Source organism: Hipposideros armiger, unplaced genomic scaffold (assembly GCF_001890085.2).
Source record: "Hipposideros armiger isolate ML-2016 unplaced genomic scaffold, ASM189008v1 scaffold_308, whole genome shotgun sequence".
NCBI classification, from domain to species: domain Eukaryota; kingdom Metazoa; phylum Chordata; class Mammalia; order Chiroptera; family Hipposideridae; genus Hipposideros; species Hipposideros armiger.
The window spans coordinates 1,355,076-1,375,139 of NW_017731658.1; the positions used below are offsets into that span (position 1 = coordinate 1,355,076).

Genomic DNA, 20,064 nt, shown 5'->3' on the forward strand with positions numbered 1-20,064 from the left:
CTTAACCTCTGGCAACCACTGAATGTTTTACTGTCTCCATAGTTTTGCCTTTTCCAGGATGTCATATAGTTGTGGAATCATATAGTATGTAGCCTTTTCAGATTGGCTTCTCCCACTTCATAATATGCATTTAATTTTTCTCCATGTCTTTTCATGCCTTGATAGCTCATTTATTTTTAGTACTGAAAATATTTCATAATCTGGATGAGTCACAATTTTATTTATCCATTCACCTACTGAAAGACATTTTTGTTTGCTTCCAAGGTTTCACAATGATGAATAAAGCTGCTATAAAAACCTGGGTGCAGGTTTTTGGTGGTTTTTTTTTAATAAATTCAGTTTTAAACAAGATAAGTGAAAAGACGCTCAAATAAAAATATTCAAGAATCATCTGGACATTTACAAGTTAGCACTTGTAGGGGATATCAAGACTAGATGTATACATTTTTAATAGTTATTCTATTTTCAGTTTCTTTAATGAAAACCTTGCAAATGCTAGATATTGTACTAGGTGGTGGAAATGCAAAGTTGAAAATTTAAGAGTTCTGAGGGTTAAGGACCTCACAGAATATCAGGGAAAAAAGAGACATGAAATCAATAATCCCAGTATAATATGGGAATGCCACAATATAAGTAATATGGAGTCATAATCAATTCCATATAGCAGGAGCTGAGAAGCTTTCACAATACTAACAACATTTGAGCTGAACCTTGAAGAGAGAGTGGGAGATCACAGGCAGATGGTTTGAGAATAGTCATATACAGATTTATAGTTTAGAAAAATATACATAGTAGGCCGGTGTTCTGGAAATAGTGGAAAATTAAGCTATAAAAATAGGCTGATCAGAATCTCCTGCTAATGAGTTTGAACTTTTTCTTATGTGAGTGATATTCATAATCACTGAATAATTTAAAACATAGGTGTGATGTGAATGAAGATTGTAGAAATATAATCCTGTTGCTTGTAAGGAATACAGAACTGAAAAGAGAAACAAGCCATCTCAAGAGACTAGGAAAGCCAGTGGGCCAGTTCACATCAGGAGATGGGTCTGTGGTTGTGCAAGTTGAAGTGAAGTGTAGGAGAAAGGTTTGGGAAGTACTCAAGAGGTTGAATTTATAGAAAAATTACATTCAATAATATTGCTTATGTTATCCTTAGGTCTCTTTTTAAAAGTACATTAGGATTTTTTTTTTTACTTATGAAAATAGTACTAAAGAGAAAGTGTAAATAGAAATGCTACAGATTTTTGTGTCACAATCCTTTTTGAATTGATTTTCTATATTTCCTAACCAGAGTCCCTAAAAACATGCTATTTTTTTAATGTTATTTTTAATGTATATTTTATATGGCTAGGTTTTGAACTTCTGTTTTATAGATTTTTAAATGTTGAGATACATGGAAGCATGAGTTTCTACTGAGAAAATTTAAAAAAATAAGAGAATCAAAGGGATATTGAATAATTTTGTAACACAGAGCCTTAATGATTGACATGTCATATGGAATGAAAGGTTGGCATAACTCTAGATGAGTAAATAAAATTCTGAAACACTTCTCAGATGACCAATATTGGCATAGTTTGTAAGAAAGTTGTGAAATCTACAAGCACTAAATAAATTAATGGTCTTTAATTAGCAATTTGGTTTTCCACAAGAGTAACTTTGTTCGGAAGTTATTGCCTTTTGTAACTGTGGGGTTACAATTAGGTAATAAGATCCTTTAAGAATAAGTTGAGATATTGAGATAACAGATGTAATTATGGTGAGAAGTTAAGATAACAGCCAAGTGATTTCCTATAGCAGCACCAAAAACTTGAAATCAGGAGGAAATAAACTGAGGGACTATTTCATACACTACTGTTACTATTGTGGTTATTAATTATTGTCTATATACTTGTGCATGTGCATGTGTGTATGTGCCAATGTGCTTCTTTTTCTCATTTCATTGCAGCTATGACAGTGACAGCTGGTGCCCGCCATTACCAGTACAAACATACTTACACCAGGGCATGGAAGATGAACTGGAAGAAGATGATGACCGTGTCCCAACACCTCCTGTCCGAGGAGTGGCTTCTTCTCCCGCTATTTCCTTTGGACAGCAGTCCACTGCAACTCTTACTCCATCCCCACGGGAAGAGATGCAGCCCATGCTGCAAGCTCACCTGGATGAGTTGACACGGGCCTATCAGTTTGACATAACAAAGCAAACATGGTAACTACTGTCATTAGGGGACCCATGCTTTCACAACATGGAGAGAGCAAAAGCTTTTTAATATCAAATTCATAAGAGATTCTCACAGAGCTACACAGCTGGGGTTAGAAATGATTTCGTACAACTCTTTAATCATCTAGATAAGGAAATTGACTGAAGAAATGTTAAATAATTTGACCGAAGTCACATAACTAGTTAGAGTGAATCGGAGCAAGAATTTAGATCTGCTGAATTTCAGGCTAAAGTACTTTTGGCTCCATGAGAATCTTTTTTAATTTATAGTTTAACTTCAATTAGCTTATCCTTGAACTCACTTCCAATGCCATAATAAAATATTCCTTTTAGATTCTTTAAAGTGTCGCTAATTAATTCTGTATGTGGTTGTGAATATGTAAATGTAAGCTTCTGCAAATCACTATGGTTAGTGTCAGTTATTAAAAGACCTTCTTTGGGCTGAATTAGATGAGACAGAAAAAAATCACAATATTAATAACAGTAAATGTATTTCAAAAAAGACTAAAATGAATTACAAATCCCAAATTCCTTTTTGTCTAATCAATCTATAAACTTTCATAAGATACAGATGGAAATCTATTTAGATATCCTGTGAAAATATGACAGGAATACAGGTGGGACCATCTATCACAATTTTGAACATTTTTTTTCCCTTATGTCTTTGCTCTGTCTTCTCTTAAACAGTAACATAAAAATCTGACTCTTGAAAAAGAAATCTCAAAGACCTACCTTTGGTTATCTTCTGTTGATTTATACCCTGTGCTCAAAGTTAGAGTAAATTTTTGTGAAATAGTATTTGCTTGTTTTTGATAGTTTTGACTACGGGGATAAGAGGATAATGAGATAAATCTTATTCATAGTTTTGATGAACTATTTAGTTTAAAAATATAGCTAAATATGCAAAGAGATACCGAAACCAGGAATACCACTTAAAGCTTATTACAAACAGGTTTTTTTCTCAGAACTAGAGATTTTTGAACGTTTTCCTCAATTATCAGATTCCCACCCTCCCCCCACCCCCAATGGCCAAAGACAATCTACTGTTAAACAGTATTATTTTGCATCAGGCTGCTTTCTAAAAACACCACTATTTAAATTCAAGCTGTTTGCAGAGCCAGCAGGCTTCTTTCAAGTTAACTAATGAAGCTGTGATATTTAGTCATTGAAAGCTCAGATTCTAGCTCAAGGTTCTCCAGTCTGTCTGTGTTTTGTAATCACCTGGGAAGCCTTAAAGTTTATTGATCCCTACGCCCTATCCCCAGAGATTCTGATGTTTGGCCTCACATTTGACAGGCAGGGGGCAGCCAAGGTTGGGACCACTGCCACCACCACTACTAACTAGTTGTTTAACAATGGGTAACTTGCTTAACATTTCTGTGCTTCAGTCCCCCATTTGTAAAACGATGATGATAATAGTAATTAGCTCATATATACAGTGAGAGGGCAGTCCCTAAAGATACCCTCAGGGTCGAGAATTCCCTAGAAAGAGCCACAGAACTCACTGAAAGCTGCGACACTCAAAGTTGCAGTTTATTATAGTGAAAAGATACAGATTAACATCAGCCAAGAGAAGAGATACATGGGACAGAGTCTAAGAAAGTTCCAGAGGCAGAGCTTCCAGTTGTCCTCTCCCAGCATTACTTTCCCCGAAACGATGAGTGGTGATACGCACGGAGTATTGCCAACCCGGGACACGCACGTGAGCCTTGAGGTTCAGAGCCTTTACTGGGGCTCTGTCACATCCATATAGCTGACTATCTGCGTGGCTGACCTTGGTCTCCAGCCGCTCCAGAAGGCAGGCTGATACCCTGTGATTCAAAGCTCCAACCACAAGTCACATTGTTTGACTTTCTGCAGGAACCTAAGGCCTCCAAGTAAACAGACACTTTTATCAGATGGGGCATTCTAGAGCTTAGAGATTTCCTTGCAGGGGCACAGGGCAAAGGCCCAACTTCTCTTTAGGCAAGGTCAAGTTTATTAATATACATCACAGTTTTTGTAAGAATTAAGTGAGTTTGCACTAGCACAGTACTTAGTAAATACAGTATCTGGCTATATTATAGCTGCTATTATTCAGAAGGGCTTGGGTTTTGACCTGTATTGTTCACTGCTATCTTTCCACTCTCAGAAGGGTGCCCAATTAGAGAGTACTCCATAGATATTTGCTATTAATAAATGGAGTGAACAACCTAGTTTGTCTCCGCCTACCACGTACCCACAGAGCAGACCCTGCTTCCTTTTCTCAGTATGTTTCTCTTCAGATCAGCAATCCCCCTGCTTGTCACTGCTGCCTCCCCATGTGGGGATTATGAGACTCCGTGTGCTCACACAGGACCTGGCCCTTCTGGAATGGAAAGGCCTCGCCATATGGGCTGCATATGGACATCACAGGAGAAGCATTTACAAAATAATTCCCAGGCTTCAGCTCCAGGGACTCTGTTCATAGTGACCCAGGAGGCACACAGCACAGTGCTTGTCACTAGGAGATATTTATAAATGTTACACATCCCCGTCCTGGATTACATGTTATTTCTAACTCTAATGAACTCAAAGAGTACATTTTGCATGATGTAATATATCTTTGTTTCATCAAGAGGTATCAGCAGTGATGTAGGGCTAGCGTGTTGGTCTGTTTGGTCTTTCCCAGGACCAAAGTGCCCGCCATTAGAGGAGAATGAATCATGTAGGTAAATATCACCTTCTATTGTCTTGCATATGACTTGGCTTACTCCATCCCCGATTCACAAACAGAATCGGAAGAAACAGAGCAAGATGTGGTCATCAGCACTCAGGACGTTTGTAATAATAGGAAACCTCCTGACTTTTCAAAGAATGAGCTGTGATGAATGCTAAATAATAACTTGGGACCTCAAATTCCTTATCTGTTAAAGATATGGGCCTGATGCTATTGAGGTAGCTTCCAGAGCTGACATATTGGGGTTTTTTGTTGTTGTTTTGTTTTGTTTTAAATGTTGAAAGGTCTAGAATGTTGTTAGTATTGCATTTGGTTACAAGTTCAAGAATGAGATTATGAGAGGAATATTAAATTCTAGGTGAATGAAATATTTTTCCAGAAAATGCAAATATTCCAGAAAAATAATCTTGTATCTTTAAAAATAAATAAATAAAAATGCTTAGCACTTGTTTTCCATCTCCCTTAAATAGCAGAGGTCTTTTAACTTCTTTGTATCAAAGCAAAAAAAGAAAAGACAACATGTCAAAACATGGTATATTCACTCTTTCATGACAGCAGCAAGTAACAATGCTTGCTTTCCTTTAGCATTTTATAGTTTAAAAGAAACTCTTCAGTAGTCACCAAGTGAACCAACTGGACCCCAGTGTCCCACTCTACATATTACAAGCCAGGTGATAGGAAACAAGCCACGTAAATTGAACTTCACTTTAACAAATTCTAGAAGAGGTGATAGTTCTACCCTCTTTACAAGGTTGAGATTAAAGTTATTCATTCATAGAAAGTTTATTTAGCCTACCTAATGTTGTAAGCAGAATGTTCAGATGAACCTTGTCTGCCTTCCTGGTATTTAAGACTTTGGTGGGTGAGACAGATGGACAAATAAGTAGTTTGAACACAAAGTAGCCATGTCTGCCCTAAAAGGGGTTAAAGTAGTAGTCTGGTTCCTGGAGGATGGTGCAGGAAGGAAGCCTTGTAAGGCAAGGAATGGGCTCATGGCTGGGCAGGGAGGATTGCATTAGGCCTTCCAATGACATCTTCTCTTCATTCCAGCGGGTCACACAGGGTTACACAGAGATACACAGGCTGAGTAGAATGATGCTAAACTGGGAACAAAATTATTTGGGCAAAAAACACAATCAGCTTTAATCAGTTATTTGTGACAAATATGCCTATTCTCCTTTGGAAGATTTATTTATACAAAAAATGCTGAGTCTGGGTTTTTTTTTTTTGGTTTTTTTTTTCTCTGTGAATCATCCCATAAATACCGATGGAAGAGTGTGATAGTCTCTATATCGTTGTTTGGACAAGTCACATATACATAGCCCATTGCCTCTGCTGAACTCTAAGAAAGGACTGTGAGCTCCAAACTTGGCTCATGGGAAACAACAAGACAAAATTAGTGACCAGAGCATGCATGCTGATTCACTCTAATGACAATTTGGTGGAATGTTGACAAATTCATTCTTTTTCCCCGTTTAAATTCTAGGCACATTCAAAGCAATAATCAACCTCCACAGCCCCCAGTTCCACCATTAGGTTACATGTCCGGAGCCTTGATTTCTGATTTGGAAACAGACGTTCCAGATGATGACGCTGATGATGAGGAGGATGCTTTAGAAATCCCCAGGCCCCTGAGAGCGCTAGAGCAGACACCCGGATCCAGTATGGACAATCTAGACAGCTCGGTGACAGGTAACGGAACTGACTTAGTAGGTAACTAACCTATTTGTGACATGAAAATGCATCAATAATCAAAGCGTTTCTTATGTAAGAGTTATTCCACTCCATCTATTTCTGTGCATTTTAAATTGGTTAATATTAAACACAAAATTCAAAAAGGATTTGGAAATTCTTTTGCATTGCTGCAAAAATGATAAGAAAATTCATGAATTTTAAAAAGCTTTAACGACATGAAAGGAAACTCAATTATACCCAGGGCTTTCATGAGAAGTTCACTCTACTGGGAAACCAAGTCGATTATATAAAAACCTTGACTTTTAGAAATAATATATTTGGTGTAACAGGAGCAACATGCGAAGTGAATGCAATCTTAATATGCTTCTTGATAGTTCACTCCATATAGTCATTCACTGATGAAAATAAGCAAGTCTTCAGAATACGTTTCTCTAAGGTCACATAAGGTACTATTAGGGTGGAGAAAATGTATAATGACATAAAGCACGCATTTATGCATCTCATATTTTTGGATCCAATAATGGCTTCTCTCCCAAGAAGTGCAGGTATTTTGTTGTTTATTCCTTTGGCTTCCTCTTGCCCAGTTTACCTACCAAGTGAAAGGCTGTAATTGGTACTCTCCTAGGATGACCCCAGGACTGTAACCTATTTCCAATAATTCAAAATTATCACATTTTGTTGGAAGAACTTAAATGTCAATGTATACACAATGAACATTGCAGAAAAGTAAAATTTCAGCCTTTCTATTCAAGTATGTAGCCATTCTTACACACACACACACACACACACACACACACACATGCCTCTTAGATGACTATAAAGGCATAACTACTAAAAATGTAAGTCTTGCCTCTGCATGTCATTGGGTCACCTCAGAAAATTACCCATTTCTATATTTACCTTGATGATATCTTTCACCCTAGGAGGCATTTTATCACAGTCCCATATCATTAAGTTTTACACCAATAGCTTCCCAACTCGTACAAATTTTGCAATGTGTTAGAATTCAAAAAACTGCTTTATGACAGTGATAGAGAAGCATGAGTACGTATATTTTCCCTCTACATCCCTTCCTGAATTACACGATGTGTGATGCATGAGCCCTCTTTTCAGGTTTTATTCTTACCTGGGGGCCGTCTGCTTGCCAAGCTAATTAAGATTTAAGAACTGCAGATATACTGCAGATACACCGCTGTGAATTGAAGTCCAGATCCAACTAAACATGGCAGAGTAAAAATTGAAATCTTGGAATGCAGAGAGTTCACTTAATGCACTATCGTGTTAAGCCCCTTTGCCTGAATTCCTAGCATAATCTCCTTCAGGGTAAAATTCTGCATATTTTTGCATATCTCACTAATGATACTGAACTCTTTTCCATTAGGAATGCAGTAGAGAATTACAATAATTTGAAAAGTCAGCTGTAGCCGAGGTAGTTATTTTATTAGATATTATAATGTCAAAGATGATAAATATATCTATAAATCAGGAGGATGCCATTTTCACTGTTACATGCTCACCTGTTAGTAATATGTTCGGCCGTCTAATGTGATTGCTGTTAAAAACAATTTGCATTTCTCCTTATAGCTAGTATACTGTTCATTCCTAATGAAGCTCGTATTGCTAAGAAAACAGTCTATTATTCCTACTTGAAAACAGTCTACTTTCCTACTGCTTAATTACTGCCATATATAAAAGCTTCAGGGTATTTAGGTATGTATTCCTTGATGAATTTGTTCTAGGAATAATACATCTCTTTAGAAAAATAAATTGTACTGTACACAAAAGTAGCCAAATAGGAAACTCTCTTTTTTTCCTTTTTATTCTTTTTTTGGCTCTACCATCACTTTTTGGGGACAGTATGATCAAAGATTTAATTTGCTTTCCAGGGTACAAGCATAATATAAGCTATAAATAAAAGTAAATATATTTTGTCCAAAAAAGTATGCATGTGTAGAGTGTGCCTGTATAAAGATACATGTGTGAGAGTATAGATAGGTTTTGTGATTATATGTAAAGTGTGTGTGTATGAGTTTATGTAGGTGTGTTTATCTGCGTGTAAACAGGGTTGTGAATGTACGTGTGTGTGTGTGTGTGTGTGTTTGTATACATGCGTGCACATGGGGATGGCCCTGAGGTGACTGTATGTAAGGACCAAATGTTATAGACATCAAAATGCTAATATCATTCTAATGTGCTTATGTTTTCTTCAGACATTTAAGGCTAGTGTAATGGTGCTAAATGAGGTGGGCGATAAAACACACTATTTCTATTTTTATGTTTTAATTCAATTTATAGGGGTGACAATGGTTAGTAAAGTTCAGGTGTACAATTCTGTAATACACCATCTATACATCACATTGTGTGTTCACCACCCAGAGTCAGCTCTCCTTCCATCACCATATTTTTGATCCCCTTTACCCTCTCATAACACCCCCGTACCCTCTTACCCTCTGGTAACCAATAAAATGTCCACAGAGAGGATTCTGATCTTACCATAAATTACACTGAATTTTAAATTTGTAGTGTGAGTAAATTAGCTATTACTTTCACCTGAATTCTCTGATAGAGATTTTCATTTTCATGAAACTAATGACCACTTTTATTAAATAGAACTAACAGTGATGTTTCATTTCCTGAAATTCTAAAGCCAATGAGAATGATACTCCGTTTATAACATAGAGATGGGCTAAACTCCTGTATATAAAATGATTCAGGATTTTACTTGGATATATTATATTCCAACAGCTGTGACATTCAGGAATATTGACAGTTAACAAGGTATAAAACCCCTATTTGTAAAGAAATAAGTATATTAATTCCAAATATTTTTGTAACAACTAAGTAATTTCTGAGAGACTTCTTAAATTTTGACAATGGTTTATGAGTGGAAAAGGCCCAGCAGAGAAGACAATATCTATAGTTTCTTATCTCATGAACTCAGTGTCTCTGTCTGGTTGGGCTTCCATAACAAAATACCATAGACTGGGAGGCTTAAACAGCAGCCATTTATTTCTCATAGTGCTGGATGCTGGGAAGTCCGAGATCAAGGTGCTGGCAGATTGGGCTCCTGGTGAGAACTTTCTTCCTGGCTTGCAGACCGCCATCTTCTCCCTGTGTCCTCACATAGCACGCCCTCTGGTCTCTTCTTATAAGGTCACTAATCCCATCATGGTCACCTCACTGCCATGACATCATTTAAGCCTAATTACTTCCAAAAGCCTCCCCTCCAAATACCATAACATTAGGGTTTAGGGTTTAAACATATGGATTTTCATGGGAAAGCAACATTCAGTGCATAAAACTCAGTAATGGAAAATGTATTAGCAAATCTGTTATACTATTTATGTATTTCCACAACACACATTTATGGAAGTCCTCATTCTTTCAACCACTTGGCTAGGAATTTAGATTTAATAATAATAATAATAATAATAATAATAATAATAATAATAATAATATTAACTTGCACATAGATAACCCTTAGTAAGCGCAAGGCACTCTTATAAGAGATGGTCTGTTTTGTTTTTTTGTGGCTTAGCGAGCTAAGAATTTTTTTTTTACATTTTTAAAGGGTTCTAAGAAAACAAGAAACGAAGAGAAACTAAAAAGAATATATGACAGAGAACACAATGCCTAAAATATTTAGTAGCTGATCAAAATAATTTGCTGATCCCTGTCCTAAGGTTTTGACATATATTAACTCATTTAATCATCACAATCATTTTATTCTCTTTATATAGATAAAGAATTGAGTCACAGAGGGATTTTAAGCCTTTTTCAAGGTCACATACCTGATAAATGACAGAAGAATGTTCAAAATCAGTCTTACTTTAAAGATAAATGATCATAATCTCTGCTCTGGAGATGCCCAACCTTTTTCTATTCTCTGGGTATAACATATTTAAGAGGAAAATTATTTCCTGGCCTATTACTTAACATGTGGATCTCTCTCTCTCTCTCTCTCTCTCTCTCTCTCTCTCTCTCCTTCTCTTCTCTCTCTCTCTTTCTCCTCTGTCTCTCTCCCCCTGTATGAATAAGTAGTATGTATTTATACAAATGCAGCATATAATTTATCTCTGAAAACATTAGTCCTTACCCTCATGTACTTAATCAGGATCAAAAACATTAATTTTTAGATGTAACTTTTATTATTTACTTTTCTCATATTTAGGTCTATATTCAACTGTAGTGACTTGTGCTAACAAAATTCAACTCTGTCAGCACTTTCTGCAGGAAACCTCAGTTTTATAATTTTTATTTTAACCTATACTTATTTAAATGTATTTGGTTGCGATAATGTATAAAAATGTTTTTTGATCACAGCATCTCACACTCTGTTTTTGGCTAGAAAGTAAACATACAGGATTGTTTCACTCTTCAGGAACATGCTTGTAATATTTCTTCCTAACCGCCAAACCCACATTTTTGGGTAACAGGATGGGGAAGCCTTCAACACTGCTTTCTATAACTTCCATGGTGGGAGTCAAGTGTAAGTGTTTCCTGAATTTAATGACTTCACCGCAGGAAAAAAGAAACAGAAGGCGATGGGAGAGAAAGCAGGAGGGAAATGTCCCAAGCATGGAGCCAAGATCCGAACCGCTTCAGCGATCACAAAAAGTAAGACTGAGAGTGAGTGCTGTGAAGTGAAATGGAAAACGCAGTTTCCTTGACTGCCGGACCCCACATAAATACCACAGCTGAAAGGAAATTGTGCCTCTATATTTTCTGTATTTTATGTCTTTGGAGGTTTTTACTGGAACTCCCAAATCAGATCATTTTGAAAACAGTAAAACCTGGCAGCTTCACCATCGTACTCGACCACACAGCTTTTAGAGAATTGGCCACTTAAAAGTGTGACCTGACACGTTACTTTTGTTGCAAAAATGCATGGGAAAGATTTTAATATTAGGGAAATTTTAGAGATAATCTTCCAAATAATTGTCATTTGCTTAGGCGACCCCAACAGCTTTGATGTATCCTAAAAGAAATGAAATATAAACTTCAAAATGTAACAGATAAAAACAGAATGTCATATATTCAATTTTTATCTTAGTGGAACAAGCTAACAGGTGTCCAGTGTCCTAAGGAAGATACTTTTTAATTGCTTATTTTGCTTTTCATATATATTACACATATATTTCTGAGGAATGTACGTGGACTTGTTGTATATTCAATATGTTTGAGTGAAAGAAGGACTTCTAAAGATGAGACATGGTTTTCTACAGATAGGCAGAGGTCATTATTTGGATTGATTTGTCCGAAAACACAGCTGAAGATGGTATTTAACAGACAGTTAGACAGATTGCACTTAATAGGAAGAGTTTCTGGAATAAATATTGGCTGAAAAAAATGGGGGACAGCCAGTTTTTGTATCTCATAAAAATGGTAATGCAACAATTAGCAGGGTCATATTATAAAGCACAGACTTTACTCTGGCTTAATGGATCTAAGGATAAGCATTTATCAGCAAGGAAGGATTTAGCATAAAAACGGCATGTAAATGAATTGATGACTGATCGTAAATTAATTTTAGTGCTGAGGATGTAATAGAGACACAGCAAGATGCCACTTCATCACGGTATTTTACTGCTCAGTAACATTTGAGCAACAACTTAATGTGCTATATGTAGTTCTTTAACAGCTTGAATAAATTTGAGATTTTTTTTTTTTGCCTTTAAGCAATTTTAAACCTGAGGAATTTGGAAAGATTGAAAATGTAAACACAAATAAATTTGGCTATGTGACATAAATTTATTTTTCATTAAATGTTTAAATAGGTATTGATTATGTTTGGGGCTATAACATGTCAATTTGATATGGATTGCTTGTAATTTGTAAGCAGTCTCTCTGTGAGCTGGTTTACCTAGAGTTCACTTTCATTTTCATGTTTATATGTCCATTTATAAAACCAAAGCAATTATCACACAAAAAATGCTTACTTTCTAATTCATGAATCAATGTTTTTTTACTTCCATTCCTTTTTCTGTGTGTGTGTGTGCTAGTTTACATAAATCTCCCAATCATTCTTGAGGTTTAAATCTAAAGAATGAGAAAGAATGGTGATCACAGAGAGGTGGACTCAGTAAATGTTAAATACATTTTAACAATTTACAGCATGGAGGACATTTAACATGTGTTTTGTACTTTTTTATTCATGGTATATTTTTTATTCATGGTATATTTTATTCATGGTATATTTTTAACATGTGTTTTGTACTTTTTTATTCATGGTATATTCATGGTATATATTTTCTTTACAAATCTTCCCCACAAATGGACCCATTCTATGCACCATATGGGAGGGGCTGTTGAAGACAAAGAAAAACGGACTAAGAGGGAAAGAAAATATATTCCTTTCTTTTTTATTTGTTTCCTTCTTGCCTTCCATTTTGAAGAGAACTCAACTAGAATAACCTGAGGGCACTCGCCCTCTTTAGCTTGGAATGATGAGGTTTCCTCTTGCACATCATGGCCAGATCTCCACAGCACTTATCAGTTCAACTCTGAAGTCACCTACTTAGTTTCTTGGCTCTTACAGAGAGTGGAAAGCAAGAATAGCTGTATCCAGATAATGTATTATAGAATTGTACACTTGCAACCTATATAATTTGATTAACCAATGTCACCCCATTACATTTAACAATAATAATAACAATACTACTACTTGTAGTAGTACTACTACTAATAATAAAGAATAGCTGGTGTTCTTGCTGTATTGATAAGCACACACTTGAAGCCATGTCTTCCATGCTACTCTTCCTTCCCAGGAAGGGAAAAAAAAACATCAGAGAAACTGAGTGCCTGGCAAAGAGCATTAACAGATAAATTCAGAGCAAAGACCCAAAGCAGGAAAGTAGTTGATTTTAAGGGTTGACAAATTTGTGCACGGAAATCCTCATATGAGGGATTTGTTATCATAGGGAGACCAACAGGGTGTTTCTGAAAAAAGTCAAACTAACTCTATTAAAAGAGATCTCACACAATGGCATTTCTTTAGTGACACTGCTGTGGTGTAGGAGTTTTCCTAAGTTTTATAGGTTCAGAGACTAAATTTGTCAAAATGCTAGATCCTCAGGATAGAACCACACAGCAAGCCAACAACAACAACAACAAAACTATTTCTCAACTAAAACTAAGACTCAACTATTTCTTGGTTATAGTGAAGAAGAGAGTTTTTAAAAAGGGAGGAGAGGGCTTAGTACATTAAGGTGGGTGAGTGTGGATGAGGAAGTCAGAAAAAAGTAAGTCGCCACTTAATATAGCATCATTGCCTACATTTGAATAAGACATTGACAAATATCAATATTCAAGCTATCAAAGCATAGCCAAGATATATATAAATTATTTTTTTTGTTTTTTTGGGGGGGTAATTATATTACTGTGTTCTCCATCCAAGTAATCAAGAGTTGACTAACATTGTAACAATTTTATGTGTAGAATATACTTCTTATTTAATAAATCTTCTAGGAGTCCTCATGAGCACAGTCTTTCTGTAACTAAAATAAGGTCATTGCTAGGAAATTACACTTGGAATAGAATCACATATAGAATTTACAGTGAATAATGAAGACATTTAATTTAATGTGCCTAATGTTTCTTGAAATTTCTACTGTGCAATGTTCCCCTTCAAGAGATATGAAAATGAATAAGAGATAGTTCCTAATGTCCAGAGTTTCACTGTCTTGAAGAGGAAACATATATACAACAAACTGTGGTTTGTAGAGACCTGATATGCTACTCTATGCATAGTGTTTGAAAAACACAGGAGGTAGAGAGATTGATTCACCTTAGACAGGATTGAAGGTAAGGTGAAATCCAGATGATTAAAGAGAAGATATTGATTTGGACTTTAAAGTTTGGCAGTGGTTAATAGAATTAGTAACAATCCAGTGGGTAATGTTATGTAGGTGGGACTGCAGAATCCATGAGAACAAATGGGGCATAAAGGTAGGCTGGGCTAGATATTGAAGGATCTCAAATACCTAATTCGGCGTTTGGATGTGACATTGGTAAACTAGGTAAGGCTTTGACTAGAGGAACAGTATTATGTGACAAATGTTTCAGAAAATTAATTCAGCTGACAATGAGAAAGACGGGAGGGACTAAAGGAAATCAGGAAGAGCTTAGGCATGAAACTGGAGCTGTAGAAAAGGAGATGCTTGTTTGGAGAGTGAGTTTCAAATAGCTGACACAGATGTGTTCGCAGATGTTCAGCAGACATTCAGAAATACAGAAAACAGTGCATAGGAGGGACCGGGACTGAGCTGTCACATGTTTCAAAACTATCCTCAGTTCTAGAGCTTCATATTCTTTCTTTTGTGACTATGGACTGAATCACTTTGATATTTTTTCTTATCTACTGTAACATTATATTGCAAAGCCTATTGCATCATTTCTCCTTTCCTTTTGGGCTGTTGGTCCTTGACTTGTGATTATTAACTCAGAAATGGCTCTCTCAGAGAAGGCTCAGTTGCTGGTGTTATCTTGGCTTCCTTTCAGTGGCTTGTGTCAAGGGAATTTGTTTTGAAAGTAAAACGTGTATTTCTGTGCTTTTGGCAAATAGAATCAAAACTCTGTCTTTCTCTGCTACACTTAACACCCTTTTAAGTTCTCAGATCCTCCTAACCCCTTGGGTTTCTGTCTTCTGTATTGAAAGTGCATGAACCCATGTTATTGTATCCTGGCACCTTGACTAAAAGTACAAATACTTCATCATGGCAACACTCCTCTAACTTTACTTTTGTCTCTTAACTATTGGAGAAAAGCAGAAAAGTCTATGGCTCTCTACTCATTTCTTTTATGTAAATATGTGTTTGGTTTATTTAAAAATATTATCTTTTCATAGATAATTTATTGTCTCTCATTTTAAAAATTTAGAATAAGCAACATTTGGTACTTTATTGCATTATAAATTAATTGTACATCAACTTGAATATTGTAATATTAATTGTATTATGTGTAGATTAAGGTCTCAGTGTGCTTGGTCTAAGAAAATGTATAAAATTGTAAATGACTTGATGAAAATTTAAGAATGAAAGTTATTTCTCCATATCTTCATATTTTGCAGCTCTTTACACATAAAGCTGAATTATTTTCCTCTATTGCTAAGTTGCATTTTGCAGAGAAATCCATACTAAGGCCAGTGATATTCTTTATACTGGTTGATTTTCTAAAATAAAGATTTGCATTAAAAAGAAAGCAGACACTCTTAATTAAAAAGCAAAGAAAGCATATTGAACTTTGAAATTAAGAGAACTTTTCAAACATACATTTTTCTTATATCCTAAGTCTATTTGTTGTGATATTATTTATACATTTTTAGTTTATGTTTGCTGTTACTTCCTAATTAAATTTTTATTTTAAAATCTTGAAATAATTCTACCCCCTTTACAGTGTACAAGTGTAGATTTCATGCAAAATATCATTCGAGTCTGCATTAAATTCAAAATACATTCACAAAATGTATTCAACTGAGTCCTTGAAAGGTTTAGTTTAAATACACAATAATTTAGCTCATTAAAAGTGTTCTTTTCTGAATTGCGGGACTTGTACATAGCAATTCTCTTTTGGAAAATGATCATGTAATAATTTTAACAATGTAAGAACGGAACCATATGGAATATATTTTGCTCACGTGTTGCAAACAGATGCAGGTTTTAAATGAGCTTCATTCTTCAGCACTATGGATGTTTAAAACATGGATGATGCTTGCATATGGTAAAGAAGTCACGCTGAAACCTGGTTTACCATGAGGAAGCCTGAGGAGTTAGAGCAGCCTACTTGTTCATTAGTAGAGTGTGTGCAAACAGATGAGCTCTCCAATATATACAACTTACTAGACAACTACATTTGTTTTTAGGTTCAATGGTAAATGGATGGGGCTCTGCATCTGATGAGGATCGTAACTTTTCTAGTCATAGATCTAGTGTAGGTAGCTCCTCAGATGGCTCCATCTTTGCCAGCGGCAGTTTTGCACAAGCACTGGTGGCAGCAGCAGATAAAGCTGGTTTTAGGCTGGATGGAACCAGCCTTGCAAGAACAGGTTGGTAGACTCTGAGTCAACACTCTTTGCATGAGAGAACCCTTTGGACACTGAGCTATTTTTCTCCTGTCCTTTCTCCTCAGTGAGTCTGATTGCAGGGATTTCTTTAGTATGCATGAACACAATTGGGATGCTCGATTACCAGAACTCTCCTGTGATGATAGTTTTGCAGAGACAAGAATAAGCTCCTACTCACCACTGTCTGTCCTTTATTTCCTTTTGCCTTCACGGTTCTGCTGATTAATTGGAATATGCTTCCTTTTTATATTACAGCAAAGTTGCAACTAAGATTGCCATTAAATTTTCAATAACTCACACTTTGCAAAATTCTCACATAATCAATAATGTGCCCAGTAATTAAAATTATTCAGCTTTTATCTCCATTTCTTTCTGCAAATGCATTTTCTGGGAAGGCTTTCTCAGCATGGGGTGAATGGGTCTGACGCTGTCAGTCTAACAGTTCAAATGGCTGATTGTATTGTTAATTTTTGGCTGTTAAGATTTTAATCCAATAATTTATTATTTGTTAAAGGATGCTAATAAAAATACACCACTGCATTCGCAAGTTGAAAAAAATGATGATTATGTGTGTGCTGCTCTTTAGCATAATCTAATTTTGGCTTCTGAGTATAATAAGGAATAATATAAAAGACCTATTATGTTATTTTTCATGCATCTGATCATTCCCCAAAAAATAAATATGGGTAGATCTAATAATAGATCGGTAATTTGTAATCATTTGTTTTACTGAAACGAAATAACTTTGGCATGATGCGTGTTATTATATGACTATGTATATTGCTTAAATGCATATATAAGAAGATTCTAACATGAATTAAACTGAGCTACCTCACAAGAAAAAAAAAACTAACAAAATTCTAAATGCATTTTTGAAATCTTAATAGTATCCAGATAGTAAAGAAAAACGATTTTGACCCTTAACTAAACTCAGGTTATAAAGATGAGTCTTGGAAATTTTCTTTGAAATATATCATCAGTATTTCCTCTGAGGATGCATTAGGTATCTTCAAATGAAATAAAAAAGATTTCCAAAGCATTGCAGAGGTTTGTTTTTCATATGGCATCTGAACTAAAATATGTTGTAATATAAGGGTTATTTGAATTTCCTTGCTTTATAAGTCATTAAGTCAGAAACTTTATGTTGCCTGAGTGCTTTTGGTGGCATAGCTATAAGCAGAGCAGTGAGAAGGTGTAAGGAAACTAATAAATTAGAAGGCATAAGTGCATTTCTTGCATGTATTCTAATAGCTAATAAAACATTAAGTAATATCATGTCACACTGACTTAAGGAAATGTAACTACATATAGTCATCTTGTATGAAATGAAAACATACACAAGAGAATATATAGACATGCACTTAAACCAGCCCTCTCATGCCATAATAAACATGATGTTAAAATTATAAGATATTGAAAATTTATTCACTAACCTTTTCCCAGAGTAAATTTCCCTGCATATGTACACTATGACACAAAAACATAGCACATTTCATTTTTCAGTGAGAATGTTGAGTCTGCTCAGATACAATATTATTCATCAGAAATTACCTATTGCACTTTGGATATACAAGGGGTTTTAACCTGCTATCTATCCTAGACTATATACTAATGTTATTGAGTTTCTGCTGAAAGAGATAGAATTCACCGTGTGTGTGTATGGGTGGCAAGGTCAATTTAATGAATGTGTCTGAGCAGACCTTTCATGTAAAATTTCAAATGCAATTACTACAGGACATTTTTTTCTGTACTGAAAGAGAGTTTGTAGTATTCCAAGGGTGATATTTGATTAAACAAATAAGACAGGACCTAATTTCAGAAATAGCTTGTTTAATTTGAAGAAGTAAAAGCTGCATGAATTTGCATATTTCTATGAAAGTATCACTATGATTATCAAGGTTAAATTAAAATATAACCACATAATATCAAGTTTGGGGTGGGTAGATTTGTTTTATATTCATGTGTTTGAATTGTTTCAGTGGGTAGAGTGTTGGGTATTAATAACTGGACAAAATCAATGCCACAGGGCATATTTTTCTGTGGAGATGCATCAGTATTTGCTACCTTCAAATGGCATCTCTAGGCAGGTTTAGAAGTTAGTATTAGGAAGAGCAGAAATACAAAACAGACAGAATCAGTGTCTCATAATCACGTTCTCTATACCCCTTTGTTGTCTTTTTAGGCAAAGCCTTTACCTCCTCTCAAAGACCTCGACCAACCAGCCCATTTTCTACTGACAGTAATACCAGTGCAGCCCTGAGTCAAAGCCAGAGGCCCAGGCCCACGAAAAAACACAAGGGAGGGCGAATGGACCAACAGCCAGCTTTGCCTCATCGAAGGGAAGGGATGATGGATGGTAGGTCTCATTCCTTCTCTCATCTCCTCACTGAAGAGATGTGCTATCTGCAATCATCTATTTGGGGTAAAGTCACTATGGTAGATTAGGCACTGCCTTGTTATATAACAAGGCAGAAAACCTATCAACATGGTCTTGTTTAAATAAAACACCCTCTTTTTAAAAAATCTGGAATTATTTCCATCTTATCAAGCCCCAAGAAATATATGCCATACCACTTTTCAGTGTTGGTTTTTTTCTGCCATTCTGGCATTTTCCATTAACGCTTTTTAGTGACTCTTCCTTTTTAAGATTAGGAAAAAAAACCTAAGTAGCATGTGCACTTGCCATGTTTTTGGAGCATTTCTGTTATTAAATTTAACTATAATAGATGTTATTTTGCTTTTCAAAAAGAAGAAGTGTGAAGTGATTTGGAATTTAGTAATTTTTTAGTTTTGAGAATTCCCGGGCTAAAAGCATGTTGCAGATCACCTAGTTAATGGGTCAGCAAACTTTTAATGAAAAACCAGATAATAAACATTTTTGGCTTTAGCAGGCCATACAGTCCTGTTACAACTACTTACCACTGCCATTGTAGCATCTGTGCAGCAATGAAAAAAGTAGCGAATGGGTGTGAATGGTTGCCAATAGAACTTTATTCACAAACCAGGCAGTGGCTGAATTTGCTCAATGGTCCATAGCTTGCTGAACTATTTTCGTCTATTTAGGTATAGCATCCATCTTTGAGTATTTGTTTAAACACTCCTAGTGTCAGGAATTAATCTTATTAGATGTCCTTGTTCAATAATGAGTAGTTCATGAACTCTACAGAGCAGGATCTATTTCCCATATATTCAATTTAATTTTCATATATGGTAACACCTTGGATTGCAAGTAACTTGGTTTGTGAGTGTTCCACAAGATGAGCAAACATTTCTAATACATTTTAACGTGGTAGACAAGCGATGTCTTGGAATACGAGTAGTTGGTTTCCAGAACAAATTATGCTCGCAAACCAAAGTATTACTGTATTTAAAAATAGGACTAAATATGTT

General features: G+C 35.6%; 1 protein-coding gene across 15 annotated transcripts in view; it reads left to right on the forward strand.

Moving 5' to 3' along the window:
* ROBO2 (roundabout guidance receptor 2) overlaps positions 1–20,064 on the forward strand; it is a 1,367,338-nt gene that overhangs the window by 1,335,851 nt on the left and 11,423 nt on the right. For 8 of the 15 annotated variants that reach the window (XM_019659929.1, XM_019659930.1, XM_019659928.1 and 5 more), the window contains 4 exons: positions 1,949–2,209; positions 6,406–6,611; positions 16,474–16,656; positions 18,857–19,030. In XM_019659929.1, the coding sequence (XP_019515474.1) occupies positions 1,949–2,209; positions 6,406–6,611; positions 16,474–16,656; positions 18,857–19,030 (824 nt within the window). Of the gene's footprint in view, positions 1–1,948; positions 2,210–6,405; positions 6,612–11,138; positions 11,232–16,473; positions 16,657–18,856; positions 19,031–20,064 lie in introns of all 15 variants that reach the window. The other 7 variants (XM_019659937.1, XM_019659934.1, XM_019659941.1 and 4 more) reach the window with 2 other exon arrangements.